At 37.2% G+C, this 16,717-nt stretch overlaps 1 protein-coding gene across 20 annotated transcripts in view; it reads left to right on the top strand.

The window, feature by feature from the left end:
• MAGI1 (membrane associated guanylate kinase, WW and PDZ domain containing 1) overlaps positions 1–16,717 on the top strand; it is a 590,782-nt gene that overhangs the window by 487,679 nt on the left and 86,386 nt on the right. For 10 of the 20 annotated variants that reach the window (XM_074313244.2, XM_074313245.2, XM_019757182.3 and 7 more), the window contains exons 5-6: positions 2,280–2,481; positions 11,443–11,525. In XM_074313244.2, coding sequence (XP_074169345.2) covers positions 2,280–2,481; positions 11,443–11,525 — 285 coding nt within the window. Of the gene's footprint in view, positions 1–2,276; positions 2,482–11,442; positions 11,526–16,717 lie in introns of all 20 variants that reach the window. The other 10 variants (XM_019757186.3, XM_019757181.3, XM_019757189.3 and 7 more) reach the window with 1 other exon arrangement.

Here is a 16,717-nt window from a genome sequence, read left to right as displayed (position 1 = left end):
TTGTCCTGTGTTTATTAAGTAGGGTTCTTGAGAGAAAGCAAGTAGGGGTAGTTTACTCTAGGTCTTGGTGCTTTTCCTGTTTCCTATCTCTGTCTATAGAAGCCATGCCTCAGAAAATCTGTCCCCATAAAATCCCCATTGAAATCCTAGCATCAAAGAAAAGCTTCTGGGCCCAGGTCATCATTGCTAAAGTCAGTCTGATCACTCGTTTCTACACAAAAAAGAAAGCCAGGTGGCACCTGATTGCCTTATTCAGGTGTCTTCGCACCAAGAAACCGATTGGATGCACAGAGAGAACTGGTCTCAAAATATACATTCGATGGGACACCCTCAGTATATACGAAATGTGTTGAATATATGCCCCCTGCCTTAACCAAACTACAGCTGTGACAGCTGACAACCTGCCATACACTAACTCACATCAATTCTTTCAAATGATTGACGCTACCCAGCCTATGGCATGGGTATCAAACTAGCTGTGTCAGAGCATTTTGCACTCTGAACCACTTTGTGTAACAATCCGCCAGCCGCTTGGAGCATAGAGTGACAGCAGCATAATGAAGTCTTGCCTTTTTAACAATCTCTCCGGGTGATTATTATGTACAGTGAAGTGAGAAAGGTAGACCTTCCAAAGATATACCCAAAATGAATATGGGTAAATCTTTCAATTCTTGCCAAGTTTTGAATTTATTATTTATTGATTAGTAATTTCAAAATATTTCTTCTCTGTTGTCCTAGTTTCCCTTTTTCCCTCAAACTTACAGTTATTTTATTAATCTGTACCCCTGGATGCAAATTATAAAACCAACTCAAATTGGTTTAAGCAGGAAAGGGAATTCAGGGGACTAAGCAGTTAAATAGGCCAGAGGCAGCCTTGATTTCAGTCATGAAATCAGAGGCTCAGTGGGTGTACCGGGTGACCGACCTCCTGTTCCTCTGTGTAGGCTTAGTCTCAGGCAGGTCTTACCAAGCACCTACAACGTGAGAACCTACTCACTTAGTAACGTCAGCATCAGGAGGCCACCTTTTGCTTGATAGAACAAAACTTCCACGTTTGACAGTCGTTGGTTTGCTTTGGATCATGTGCTGGTAAGAGTGTGACTTGGGCTCATCACATGAGCTAGGAGTGCATTAGTCAGGCCTCACCTGGAGCTGGCATAGAGGGGGTGATTGTTAAAGGGAGATCTAAGTGGTGCGACCAGAAGAAGAGGGGATAGATGCAGAGTAAGGGAAGACCACAGGCAGCCTGCTCAATGGTGGTGCATTTTTGGTGGAGGTGATTTTTTAATAGGCTCAACATATCTTCTATCCAACCGTTGCATTACCCTTGTTCTCATGTGTGTCATTGGGAGCTTCTCATCCGAGAAAGATGTGAATTATAGCCTTTTATTATTCCTCAATCTGCTTTCAGTAAATCAGAAATAGCTACAGGAAAATTACTGTGGGAGATAGAAAGTAACTCCACCCCTGATTATTATGTTTTAAAACCCCGTAGAGAGTGACATTTAATATCATCAGCCTCTATAAAAATTCAACCAGAATGTCAACATTGCCCTTTGCAGAAATTTGATGACATCACCTCTTGATGTTTCTAGTTCATAAAAAGGAGAAGACTCATGTACTTACAGCCTTCTTTTAAGACCCAAGTCAAATGAGTCCACCCACACAATACTGTTCTGGGGATAACCATCTTGGTTTTCACAGGAACATTTTCTTCAGTTTGGCAAAAGAGACTCAAATCTGACTCAGTGGTATAGCTGTCTCTATATTCTAAACTCTTGTCGACTTTCCAGCTTTATTTGTGTCTTTGGTCTCTGCCAAAAATGTTTTCAATAATTTATACAGAATGGACAACAGTGTTACTATATATCTGTTTTTAGCCTGGACTTTTTCTTACTTTCAAAAGTCCGCTAAGTCATGAAAGCAAATGATACTTCTGGAATGAGAATGCAGCTCAGTCTGTGTTTGGATGGTCTTCTTAGTTTAAGATACTTAAAGGTTTGAGGCAAGAATTTGTTTCTTCTCTTACATTTCCAAGATTGTGAGCAGTGCATGATTTGAGCGTTTTCTCTTTAGGTAAAATAAATTTGGTCCATCATTCTGATGTTTTCATTAAGAGAACTTTGATCTAAATAAAACAGAATATAGTCAATGGTCAGAAATTAGGAAAGGATGAGGGCTTTTAAGAGTAGAGGTGCATACTGTGCTTGGGCTGGTACCCCACTTTTGGGTATGATTGCTGATATTTTCTTTCTCTCTCTCTGCCCATGATTAAGCAGCCGATTCTGGTGACCAAGAAGAGCACACTCTCCAAGAGACAGCGCTACCGCCTGTGAATAGTAGCATCACCGCTGCTCCCATCACGGACCCTTCTCAGAAGTTCCCTCAATACCTACCTCTTTCTGCAGAGGATAATTTAGGTCCTCTACCTGAAAACTGGGAGATGGCCTATACCGAAAATGGAGAAGTCTATTTTATAGAGTAAAGTATACCATTATTTCTACCTGAACCTCTCCCTTCCTTTTATTCCCCTTCCTTTCATCTCTCCAGCAGCTATAGATGTAGATCAAATCTAGAAGGAGTGATCACACACTGATGGTATTCACTTATACATTTTAACAAGCTTTGTACAAAAAAGCAATTAGCGTATCATCCTAATCGTTGCGCCTGAATAGCTTGAGGAAACATAAGGTTAACAATTTCCCTAAAGAGTTCGTCAGCTAAATTATGGTGTATATATAAATTATGGTATAATCTATAAAGAATATGTTTAGCCATTAAAAATAGGTAAATCCTTTGCGTATTTTTTTTAATTGGGTTTTCTTTTTGTCAAGTTTTAGGAGGTCTTTATATATTCTGGATACAATTCTCTTATCATATTTATAATTAGCAAACATTTTCTCTAAGTCAGGGTGTTTTTCATTGTTTTAACTTTGCCTTGTGAAGAGCCAGGATTCTTAATTTTGATGGAGTCTAATTTATCAGTTTTTTTCTATTGTGGATTGTGCTTTTAGTGTAATAGCTAAGAGATCTTTGTTTAACTCAGTAATAAAGCAGTCTGCTCTATTTCTTTTAGAAGTTTTATAGTTTCCATTAATACATTTAGATCTATGATTCATTTTAAGTTAATTTTTTACATGGTGCAAGGCATGTTGATTGAAGTTTGAGAATATATAGATATGAAGTCTTTCAAAATTATAACAGATAATACTATATAGTTAAACATTTAATAAATAACCTTTACTGAAAAGGATAAAAATACATATGATTGAAACCATACTAAGAAATCTAAGATTGTAATTTCCTAACCAACAATAGTAAATTTTAAAAATGCTATTCTTCGGCTGTATTATTAAGATTGTCTATTAAGATTCACCATCGTTTTATGTACCACTGAAAAGGAAAAAACAAAATGGCCAAATTAAACTACAAAATAAATAAAAGTATAGGTAAATCTGTTATATTCAAACAGATTGAAATCGAAATTCCTCTGTTCAGTGAACAATAACAAAAGGGGGAATTGCAGAACAATATATGAAGTTTCTCACTTTTGTAAACTATATGAGTATTATGCTAGGTGTATATATGTGTACATTTGTTTGTGAATATGTAGATATAGTTCTATGTATAGAAAAACTCTAGAAATATCTTAACACTTGAATTTGAATAAGGAATTTAAGTAACTTACTTTATAACCCCATTATACGTTTCTCTTTGGCTTGAATATGTATTTCCATTCAAATGTATTTTTGAGCATATGTTTTGTAATTGAAAAATCACTGAGGGCAAGAAAGTATAATTTTTCCTAAAGAGGTGGGAGAGATGGAAAAGGCTTAGGTCTCAGAACACCCTCTTTCAGAACCGACCTAGGAAATCTGAGATTTCTAATGAACGAGAGCTCCTTTGTTATTTTCCATCTAGCAGGAGGGGACAGTCCTCATTTCCATCTTCATGTTAACGGCAAATGCTTATTAAAGACAGGGATGGAAGATGGAGTTCTTTTCCTGGGAGTGAGGGAAGTATAGCGGTTAAGAGCTCACCTAAAAAGTCATATTGTTCCCACCACTTACTAGTTGTGCTTACTTCTTTCACTCTCAATTTTCCATATCTGTGAAAGGACTGAACATTATGAATCAGATTTGCCGTGTCACTGTCGTGAGAATCAGATTGACGTAGGATATTTTCTTTGTGCCGGGATCGCGTCTTGTCAAACCAAGAATGGAAGCACAGACCAAGGAGAGGCGAGGAGTTGTAAAAGAGGATAGTTTATTAAAAGTACAGAGTAAAGAGTCGCAGCTCTCAGAACGAGATGGGGTCCCGACTGGGTTGCCCAACGTGGGGCAAAGGCTCTGTGTTTTATGCCTTCCTTTGCCTGCTTGGAGAAGGGGGCTGGTGCCTTCTAATAGAACTTGTCTATCAGGTTTGTCCTGTTTGCCCACCCTAAAGGGATTAACGAGCCCGTTCCTATCTATCAGATCTGCTCCCTTGTGGGCCAAAAGGGATTTGTGAGATAATTTATTAACCTCAAGGCGCATCCTCCTATCTTTGTCCTGGAGTGAAGGAGACATTCCAAACCTGGAGTTTCAGGATATGGCTGCCTTTTGTTTATGTCACCAGGGACCTCTCTGTCTACCTAACGACATGCTAACTAACCTGTCTCAAGATGAGATAGTGGATGTAAAGTACTTGGGCTAGTACTAATTAGTGAGCATTATTGTCACTGTTACCATTTTCGTCATCAAAATTTGGTTATTACAGAGGAGTTTAAATGTTTTAAGGTTGGATGTCAACTCTAGGTTTAGGATTTTGTACTTATCCTTTTGCCATAAATTGCCTTCGATATTATGTCCATTAGTAATGAAACATTGTATTGAGCGAAGGAAAGTATAACAGAGGAATTCCTGAAACAGAGTAATATGTGAAACTCTAATTCTTGGGAAAGAATGTACCAATAATTTTGCTAAATAGTGACTTGATAAATTTGAAAAAAGAAAGTTGGTTATTTTGATGGTTACTAAAGACCCACGACTCTGGTTTACTTACAGGAGAGTGCAGTGATTTCCTTACTTTTCATAACCTAATTTAGCTTTTAACTGATGCTAATGTTTTCTATTAAACATGGGCCTAATATTTATTAGACAAATTATGCAAAAGTGTGGCTTATGACAACTGTGGCATTTGGTCCACTGCTATCAAATTACATAGATATTAAGTTATTAGATAAGCACCATTTATATTTTAGCCTAAATTATATATCCAGGTTAATTCGTTTTCAGGTGTTCTTCATTCTGAAGAACTTAATCTTTGAGTATCTTACACTGAATAGCAAAATTAAATTTCTATGAAATCAGAAGTACCTTGTTTTATGTATGTGTGTGAATATTTACTTTATGAAAAATCTAAGAAATGCTGGAATTTTAAAAGAACCTTAAAAATCAAGCATGGACTGGCATATAAACCTTGAACATTAAATAGAAAACATATATAAGACTTTGAAAGGAAGAAAAACTAAGGCAGACTGGCTAAGGATTTTAGGATCAAAGGAATACAGGTGGTGAGTTCCCTGAGTTTTCTTTTTACCTCATATACCCCAGATGTGGAGCTGAAGAAACCAAACCAGTAACCCAGAAATACCAACAGGTGGAGACACACACACACAGACAAAAATAAGCCCTAATAAAGGCCTACTCTCTCTAGCAAAAGGACCAGGGAAAGGGCATCCTACAAGACAGTACACTTGTATTCAATAACTGCTGGACTCCAGCCAACAGCCCATAAAATCCTGTGTTCCCGCAGCCCTGCCAGCAAAGGTCAGGTGGAAAGCCTAGTCATCTACCCTCTACGGGCTATAACTAGGAGCCCAAACCTCTCTGCTGTGGTACTATCAAAAAGAGCTCAGAAAGAGCTGGGACTTGGATTGTGGCCAGGCAGTAATGAGCACTCCTCCTTTCCCCTGTGGACTCAGTGGAGGCCATGGCAGGTAAAGCTGGGACTCTCACCCTGAACTGGCTGTGTGAGGCCGCCTCCCCCTACCCACCAGGGTGGCATCAGAGGAGGTGTGACAGAACATCGGGGCTTTTACCACCATTCAGTGGTGAAGAGCCCCGGCCATGGAGTCAGTAGCAACAAGCTGGGAGCAGTAATGAGACACTCCTTCCCCTCCCAGCTAAGCTGGTATCAGTGGAGATCTAGTGGGAAGCTGGAATTCCCATCTCCACCCAGCCATAACCAGAAGCTCCTCACCCCCTTGGGTGTCAATGAAGACCAAACTGGGGCACTGGACTTGAGCCCCAACTGAGAAGTAAGAGGTGGCACCAACCCTCCCTCTGTTTGAGCAGTGTCAGGGAAGGACACCTAAAATGGAAGGTTTAAATAAGCTCTAGAATGCTATGCATAAATATCCAGGTTTTAATAAAAATCCCCGTTATATCAAAAATCAGAAAATATCTCAAATTGAGTGAATAAAGATAATCAGTAGATGCCAACACCAAGATGACAGATGTTACAATGATCTGACAAAGATTTCAAAGCAGCCATCATGAAAGTCTTTAATGAGCAATTATAAACATGCTTGAAAACAATAGAAAGTTTCAGCAAAAAATAAGTCTCAGAAAAGAAACAGAAGACATAAAAAATGGAAATTATGGACAGAAAAATACAATAACCAAAATAAAAGACTCAGTAGGTGGCGTCAACAACAGACTGGAGGGGAAAGAGGAAAGAATCAGTAAACTTGAAGGCAGAAAATAGAAATAACCCAATATGAACAACAGAGAGAATACACTACATAAAAATTGAACAGAGCTTCAGGAGCCTTTGAAGCAATAACAGAAGATCTAATATTTGTCCCAGAAGAGTCCCAGGAGAACTGAAAATGGGTGGGGCTGACAAAGTACTTGAAAAACAAAACCCTCCAAATTTGGCCAAAGAAATAAACCTACAGAGAAGCTTAGTGGTCTCAAACGGGATAACCCCTGTCCCCCCTCAAAAAACTATACCAAGACACATCATTGTCAAACTTGTGAAAATAAAGAAAAATCTTAAAAACAGAGAAATGACACATTCCTTGTGTTAGTGAAACAATTCAAATGACAGCATATATTTCATCAGAAGGAAGCAGCGCAGCATTTTTCAGGTGCTGAAGAATGAAGAAAAGAAGCAACCCACAATTGTATATCCAGTGAAAATAATATCCAGTGAAAATGAGGGGGAAACCAAGACATTCTTAGATGAAGGAAAACTGAAAGAATTTGTCGCCAGCAAGCTTGTATTAAATGAATGGCTAAACAATATTCTGTAAACAAAAAATTATAAAAAAATAATCTTAGAACATCAGAAAGGAAGAAAGAACAAAAAAAAGTTAAAATATAGGTAAATAAAATACACTTCTCTTAAGTTTTCTAATTAGGTTTAGGGTTGAAGCAAAAATTATAACATCATCTAATACGTTTTTAAATGTATGTAGAGAAAATATTTAAGACAATTTTATTATAAATGCAAAAGGGTTAAAAGATATATATGTGTGTGTGTGTGTTACATATAGTTATATGTGACTATATGTAGTGAGAGATGATATAGTTAGTGTGTTTGGGCTGCTATAACAAAAACAGCATAGACCAGGTGGCTTAAACCACAAACATTTATTTCTCACAGTTCTAGACATTGGGAAATTCAAGATCAACACAGTGTCTTCTCACTGTGTTCTCACGTGGTGGGAAAAAGAGAACAAATAGAAAACAGAAAACAAAATAGAAGACTTATGTGCTTACGTATCAATAATTATATTAAATAAATTCAAATACAGCAATTAAAAGATAGAGAATGGCAGAGAGATTAACAAATATGACCAAACAATATACTTTTAACCAAAACGTATTTCAAATAAAACAATATTGTTAAGTTGAAAGTAAAAGTCTGGAAAAATACATCTTGAAACATTAAGCAGAAGAAATAGAGTTGCATATTAATGACAGGTAAAGTAGAGAAATCTCTAAACACTTAGAAACTAAATAATACACTTCTAAATAATCTATGGGTCAAACAGGAAGTCTCAGGGGAAATTTAAAAAGTACATTGACCTGAATAAAAATGAAAAACAGCATCTCAAAATAGGTGGGGCCCAGCCAAAGCAGTGATAAAAGGTAAATTTATAGCTTTGAACCAATGGAAAAGAAGAAAAATCTCTAATAAACAATCTAAGCACTTAGCTCAAGAACCCAGAAAAACAATAGCAAATTAAACATGAAATAAGTAAAAGGAAGGAAATAATAAAAAGCAGAGCTCAATGAAATCTAAAACAAAAACAGTAGAGAAAATCAATAAAACACACAGCTGATTCTTGTAAAAGATGAATGAAATTGAAGAACCACTGGCAAAACTGACAAAGGAAAAAAATTAGAGAAGGCACAAGTTACCATTATTAGGAACTAAATAAGGAATTGCCTCAGACCTTGAAGACATAAAGAAGATAAGAGGATGCTGCCCATAAGTCTGCATACATAAATTTGACAACTTACATGAAATAGACCATTTCCTCAGGAAGTGTGAACTACCACAACTCATCCAATAAGGAACAGATAATACAAATAGCCCTGTAACTATTAAGGAAAATGAATTTGTAATTTAAATGCTCATGAAAAAGAAATCTCCAGGCCAAGATGGCTTCACTAGAGAAACAGTCAAAGAAGAATTCGATTTCTACACAATCTCTTCCTGAAAAAAGAAGAGATTCTATTTTCTAAAAGAGATTCTAGATTCTAAAATATGTTCATGAAGCTAGTGTTACCTTGTTACGAAAAACAAACAAGGACTGTGCAAGAAAAAAGAAAACTGCCAAGCAATATCCTCATGAATATAGATGCAAAAATCTGTAACAAAATTTTAACAAATAATATTCAATAATTCAGAAAAAGAATTATACACCATAACCAAGTGGGTATTATTCCACAGAAGCAAGACTAGTTCAATATTTGAAATTATTATCAATGTGATCCACCATATTAAGAGACTAAAGAAGAAAATCACGCAATCATAATCATGAATGCAGTAAAAGTTTTTAACAAAATACAGTACTCATGAAAAAAATTATTAGAAAAATAAGAATGGGGTAATTTTCTTGACTTGATAAATAGCATCTACAAAAAACCTACAGCTGACATTATACTTAACGGTGAAAGACAAAATATTTTTTTCTGCAAGATTGAGAATAAGCCAAGGATATTAGCTCTCACCACTCTTAATTCAACATCATACTGTAAGTTCTAGCCAGGATAATAAATCAATAAAAGGAAATAAAAGACAAAGGTTGGAAGGGAAGGAATAGAACTATCCCTCTTTGCAGATTATATGATTATGTAGAAAATTTCAAGAATTGTACAGAAAATTCTAGAATACAAGGTATGATCAAAAAATACGGTGAATGTTTACATTTTTAAAAATATATTACAGAAAAAGACATATTGCATTAATCCCCCTCAAAATATTCCCCCTCACTTGGAACACACTTATCCCATCATTTTTGCCACTTTCTGAAACAGTTCTGGAAGTCTTCTTTTGTGAGTGTCTGTAGTTGTGCTGTCGTGGCTGCCTCGATGTCCTGAATCGATTCAAAACATTTACCTTTCATGGTCATTTTGATTTGGGGGAAGAGCTAGAAGTGACAAGGTGCCAGGGCCAGTGAATAAGGTGGATGAGAACACACTGTAATGTTCTTATTTGACGGACATTGCCATACCAGAAGCGATATGTGACACGGAGTTTATCTGGTGTGATCACAAAATACGGTGAATGCTGCTGCCAAGTGCCATCCAACAGAAAGGCAGGGATCTTCAATACAGGGAGCAGTACATAGAATCTTAGTAACAATGTGTGACAAGCTTCAACTTGTTTGGTGCCGTCAGTTAGGTGTGAGCTACGGTTGAGAGGTGTGTTTTGAAGTGTGCCATAAATCATCCTCCATTATGACAACGTTCCGTGTCACACATCGCTTCTGGTATGGCAATTTCTGTCAAATAAAACATAACGGTGTGTCCTCATTCACCTTATTCACCGGATCTGGCACCATGTGACTTTTGGCTCTTCCCCAAAGTCGAAATAATTCAGGACATTGAGGCAGCCACGACAGCCAACTAAAGACACTCACGAAAGAGGACTTCCAGAACTGCTTCTGAAAATGGCCAGAACAATGGGACAAGTTTGCTCAAAGTGAGGGGGGAGTATTTTGAGAGGGATTTAATGGCAATGTGTCTTTTACTGTAATAAATTTTTTTTGTTGTTTAAACATTCACTGTATTGGTTTGATCACACCTCGTAAGTGAGCAAATAAGTAGTATTGATGGTGATAGTTGTTACTATATTACCTTTCTATTTTTCCTTTTAATTCAGTTTTTTCTTTTAACTCGGTGTATACATTTGCACATTCTGTTTTTTCACTTAAGGCATATTATTTTTCAATACTTAATAAGATTTAAATCTAAGATAAAGAACTGGCGATTTTTCAACATGTTCACAACCTAAACTTCAGATTTCCAAAAAAATTATTTTTAATGTCTTGCTTTCATTTCTGGTTTGCAGTATAAACTACTGGATTTACAGTCCTTTGCCCCTCCTATTTAGCTTGCATGCAGTGGCTGGGAGCTCAGGCAAAACTTTGACCCAGTGTATTGCTCTGCTTCAGATCAAGTGTTTCCATCCTTCTCGTGACATTTCTAACAGGAAGAAGGGCAGTATTCTTGGGAATGTTCCTGCTCTTTCAGACCTTCAAGGGCTCAGTCAGTGTCGGTTGAAACACTTCATCTAGAGTTGGGCTATAGCCTTCAGAAGGCGGTTCGGTGACATGTTTAACTTCGCCAAAGATTTTCTTGGCCCATAAATAGAAATTTATGATAGATAATTTGGGGTTGCCTCCACTATATCTGAAGCACAGTTTAGGGTGCTGTGATTAATGATACGTGTTAGCAGCTGTGAGCCACTTGCATGAATTGAGGTAATTTCACACTGTCATGAGAATCCTTATATAAAAGAATGAGTGAAGGAGCAGCCTTCTTTGTGAATTCCAGCATTCAAGATTTAAGTGATAGCAAATTGAAAATAAATTGAAGTTTGCTCTTCAGCAGATGTGAAGACTAAAATAAGTAGACAGCAGTAGACAGTGTAGACAAGGGGTGTCATTTGGAACTCATTTTTCAAAACTAAACTGGTGTTCCAATTTCAGCTTTCAATAATGGAATGATTATATCTTAGATAAGTTAAAAGCCTGCCTGAGATCTTTCCTAAGCCATTTTATAATTCCAAAATCAGGCTCTCTTCTGGTGTGGGTTTGCTGTTGGAAAGTACCTTTGATTGGTTGAAGAGCAAATGTTCAAGGGTATGTAATTCTTTTGTCATTGAGCTTTTTCCTTTTTCTTTTCAAACATATTTCTTGTTTTTGTTTCTGGATTTCAGCCATAACACAAAAACAACATCCTGGTTAGACCCTCGGTGCCTGAACAAGCAGCAGAAGCCTCTGGAAGAGTGTGAAGATGATGGTAAGGGGCTCGGAAGGTCTTGGTTTAAGTGAGTTGGGTGTTTGTTCACACATGCAAATTTTAAAGAGTTGTAGCAAAGGTCAACCAGGTTTCAACAAAGAGTTTTCAAAAGGTAATCTGGACCTGTGCTAGGTCAGCTGCCCAAAAATATCATCAGTCTAACTTTCAGTTTCAAAATTCTTGGCCATATGCAAGGCAGGTGTAAGGGAACGGTTGAAGAGCTTTCTTTGGGTAGGGTTGAGGTTGTTTTTCCTTTGGTTTTTCTAAGATGAAAGCCTCAGTTTCACCCCGTAGACATCTTCCAAATAAGCAGAAATAGTCTCTGCCTATTTCTTTTCTGTTTTCTCATATCTGTTTACACTCATTGCGATTGGGGACTCAATGCAATGGGACTATGATTGCTCCCAATGACTTGATCTAAACATGTACACCCTATGCCTTCTTACGTGATGTTGCCTCTAATTGGAACATCACGCATCACATTTGTTTCTTCCTTTCAGTCTGAGCATAGATAGTACCTTTCTCTGGAAATCTTCCCTGACCACCCTTCCCACTCCCGACTGGATTAGGCACCGTAATGAGTCTCCTCTCTCCGTTCCTACAATTCCCCAAGAGCAGGGACAGTGCCGTTCATTTTCACTGTCGCATACCTACTGTTTGCAGACTCTACTCTCTCATTATTCTGCTACCTCTTTGAGAACGATTTCTGAATTCCTTCCATTGTATGCCCTTTTAAAATTTGGTAATTATCATGTATTTGTTTTTTGAGTTCATTTCTGTTTCTATGTAAAATGCAGTCTCTGGGGAAAATCTCATTCATTTCCCTGAATCCCAAATATCAACCTTATTTGAACAATTTCGAGATCTATTTGAACTCTCAGAGTACTATAAACAACAAAAGAGATGCTTATAGTGGATAGCCTTCTTTCTACTTTGTGGTACAAGAGTCCCATGGTCTATGAAAGGAAAAACAGTTTTCTGTCAACTTCCAGAATCCTTCACTTCTGACGCCATATGTGTGGGGGTTTCCCACACCGGGCAGTCCTCCTGTTCTCTGTGGATACCACCTGCGTGTCCTACAGTCGTGACACTATTTACCTGGGTTTAGCATAGATCCTGCAGGCTTAGAGCTCAGTGAAACATAAATAAATGAAAATAAATTAACTACAGGGTAATCCAATTCCTACTAAATGCACTCTGGTTTCCAAAAGCAGAAGGGAAATCAGTAGAATTGTTATAAAAGAATGATTTATTTACACATAAAGGCAGATGTATAGTCATATCTCCATTGGCAATGGAACTATACACAGCCAGAAATTATTCAAATGAAGATACAACCTCTGCCTTCAGGACCTTGGAGAAAACTCTAGAATGTCTCTAAAAATAGACATCTACCTATTGGACTCTACTCCTGTATTATGAAAGTCTTAGAGGAAAAGATTAGTAGCTTTTTTAAAACTCTTCATGTTTCATAACTATTACTTCCCAAGTCTTGATGTAGGGAAAGCAGATCTTGACTTGTTTGAGAATCGCTGTGTAACTTAGAGTATATCTTAAGTACCTGGAAAGTGTGTTCTTCCAAGAAAGAGTCTCAGGTGTTACCCTACCCCCACTCTCCTTGTTAATCTTGAAAAAGAATCAACTGGCTATAAAAGTTACTATTTTAAAAAGTTTATTTCAAGGCTTTGGGATTTTTAATTACTCTTCCAAAATGAAAAACAATTGAGACTGAACAAATGCGTTCCTTTTAAGTACACTGAAGTCTATCCCATGTTCTACCAAAATTACTTTTTGGTATGCACGAAATAAAAGAGAAATGGTTTGCTTTGCTGCTCATTATTCATTTCTGGCATTTGAATTAGTATAATTATAGAATACATGTTTTACTGTAAGATACTGGATCTTTATTAATTTATCCTCAGGCAGAATTGTGTGTGTGCAAGTATGTATCTACACATGTGTGTGTTGTATGTGTGTGTGTGTGTGTGTGTGTGTGTGTGTGTGTAGTTAAAGTTTATTTGAAAATGTGAGCCAGTAAATTACAATACTGTCAAAACCTTGTACTCTAAGATCCATCATTGTATCTGGATCACAGATTACATAAAATGAACATAGACTTTCATGTTTACGTTTATATGACTGACTTCAAGTGGAAATATAAAGCCTTTTCACTGAGGGGGCATGATTAAGATACTCATCTTATTCTGGTTGCTTAGTCCTGGTCCTGAAGAAGGAATGGAACAGGTGTGTTGTCACCTGCGTTATTTTGCATGCTTACGGGATGGATAATGGACTATCCCGATTAGTCAAATGTGACCAATTTTCAAAGATCAGAACATAAAATACATTCAACTGTAAAACTTCATGGAACAAAATTTAAACTTTACTTGATGACCTGATGATTTTGAAGGCACTTTAGACACTCTCATTGCCGTAAGATCTTCAGTGTCAGTGTCCATTATAATTATATGTATGGAAATGCCTGTTAATATAATTTTATAGGTGGTAGAAAACTCTAATAACTTTTACCGAGAAAAACTGTTAATGCAGTAGAAGAGTTACTGAATGGTTTTGTTACCAAATCTAGTAATTTTTCATTCTTCGGATTCTTATCATTGATGTTAATGTTACTTCCTTTAGAACAAGTATGTATTCATACCAAATGCACTTAGTTTGGTAATTATCCCTTCAACATTAGGATTTATATATTCTTTTCATAGTAGAAATTATGTGTATGTCTGTCTGCCTGTATACACCAACAGTATAAATATATAACCAGATTGCCAGATTGTTCCACAATGACAAATACACGTCCCATATTTGCATCTTCTATTGCCAGTTAACGCAAAGCTGCCTTGTGTTGTTGTTTATATCATGTCACAAAGAAGAATAACATTTGTTGGTTGCAAAATTGTTCCTGTGTTTCTTTCTCCTCTGTGTAGGTAATAAAAACATGGAAGGTGACAGTACAGCATCATACTTATTTTTAAAAAATTTTATTTTCAATTTCCTATCTCAAAAATTGAGAAACTAGTTTGGGATTTTGATTTTCAGTGTATAACTCCTTTTGTCATTTCTATGTATTTCATTCAATTAAGAAGCCTTTGAACTTGACTATGAGCTCCAGGCCAATATTTTAATCTGCCTGATCGATCACACCAACTGTCCCAAAGAGACTTTAAACTCAATATGATTAAAACCCAACTAATGATCTTTCCCTCCGAAACCTGGTCCTCTGTGTTTCGTATTTCAGTTGAGGGTAAAGTCATGCATACTCAGAAGTCCCCCTTAACCTGTTACTTTTCTTCACACCCATTTTTAACCCCTCTACGAGCTGAGTTCACTTGGCCTCCAAGATACCTCTGCAGTCCATTCCCTAATTTCTTTGCCACCGCTACCATCCTCATCCAGGTCACGCTCCTCTTCTGCCCAGACTCTTGCCCACTCTCCTCCTTACACTGTACTAAGAGCAGTCTTGTAGATTGTGTCATCACTGAGCACCCCCTCAAGCCCTGTCCAGTGGCTGTCTGGTCTGCTCAGTACATGCCCAGTCCTTAGCTGGCCTCTCCAAGCTTGATGTGGTTCGGCCTCTATAGCTCATCTCATCCTCGCTGCTGTCCACTCTCTGCCCTTCACTCCCACTAGTCCTCATCAAGTTCCTGCTCCAGGCCAGTTAGATGTACACTTTGCTCTTGTTAAAATACTTTTAAATTCCACATCTGTTTATATGTGAAGTGTGTTTTAGGAACTTCAGATTACCAGTGATCCCAGTAAACGAAAAGCCCTGCTCTGGGAGAGCTTAAATTCTAGTCATTTTGTACTCTAAGTCTTTTTGTGAAATTTTTTACATCCTTCAGATTATAACTCAGGGACTATTTCTATGCCCTTGTCCCCAGATATGATTAGTCACTCTATTATGTGTTTTACTCTAGAAGAGATTGCAGTTTTAGTTTAATTTTTTTTATGTGACTTTGGATTTGTCTCCTCCAAAAGGATAGAGATATGTCTGATTGTGCTCATTTTGAATATCTGTCCCCTAGCATAGCGACTGGCACATAGTAGTTCTCATTAAATAATTATTGAGGAAATGAATGAATGCTCCCAACGACATTATTAAATAATACCCAAGTGGGCATTTTCATGAAAGATTTTATATAAATCATATTCCCTTTTTAAGAAACGATGCCTGTGTCAAAACTTACTGCCAGTTGTAGAGTTTTTAAATCAAGAGTTTACAAGGTGTGTAGGACCATGTTGGTTACTAAAGTCAATAATCGATTCATTCGTGTATTCATTCATCGATTTGAGAAATGTTTAGTCCCTATCATGTACCCAAACTACACTGGGCACTGAGCAACTTACAGTGTAAAAACAGGCACAGTCCCTGGTTTTGTGGTGCTTCCAGTGAAGGGGACAGTCACCTGCTCTGTCGCTGGAGAAGCTTTAAATGTGAAATGATTTGTTGTGTGCTGTCCCGTGTTCTCTCCTTAGCAGTAACAAAACCTTTTACTGACAGCAGGAAGGGGATGTAATGGAAAGGATCTTGACTTGTTTTGCTCACTGAAATTATTGAGAACATTTTCATTCTAATATGTCTGAGCTGTTTGACTTGGAAATCTTATATAAAGTAAACTCTGCCTCCTTTGGGGCAGCCTTCAAGCTTTCCTTCCCTAATGCACATCATCATGAAATAATTCATCTTTCTATCCCCCTTTTAAAGAGATTGAAGTGTAGCTCATTTTACAATCTGCATTCTCAATTAGACCTCACCTCCTATTTTTCAGGCAGCAGTATTACTTATAAGTTAAGTAATGCTCTAATTGTGAGTATAATTGTCTTGCTGATTAGAGGCTTATTGAAGGATTAAAAGGACTAATATTGAAAGGTCTAACAGCTTTGTTTGCTTGAAATAAGGTCTGTAATAAGTGACTCTTCACTTAAGAACAGTGAAACCGCAAAGGTATTTATCATCTTTTACAACCAATCAAACCCGATTTTGACATGCAAGGAAATGAGCCCTATAATTATGTTACCAATATCAGCTCTTACCGTTTTGTGATTTACACTGAGGTCTCGAGTTTATTAGCCAAGCCAATGAAATAAGCCACAATGCAGGTAAGGACAAAATTACGTGATGTGTTTGCTGCTATTTTTCTGAGGGGAATTCCTTTCTTGGTGCTGGTGTCTGAATT

This window comes from Rhinolophus sinicus, chromosome 5, assembly GCF_057876585.1.
Source record: "Rhinolophus sinicus isolate RSI-liver-muscle chromosome 5, RSI-T2T, whole genome shotgun sequence".
Classification (NCBI taxonomy): Eukaryota; Metazoa; Chordata; class Mammalia; order Chiroptera; family Rhinolophidae; genus Rhinolophus; species Rhinolophus sinicus.
Note: the sequence above shows the minus strand (reverse complement) of the source record. Positions and strands in the feature narration are given on the sequence as shown.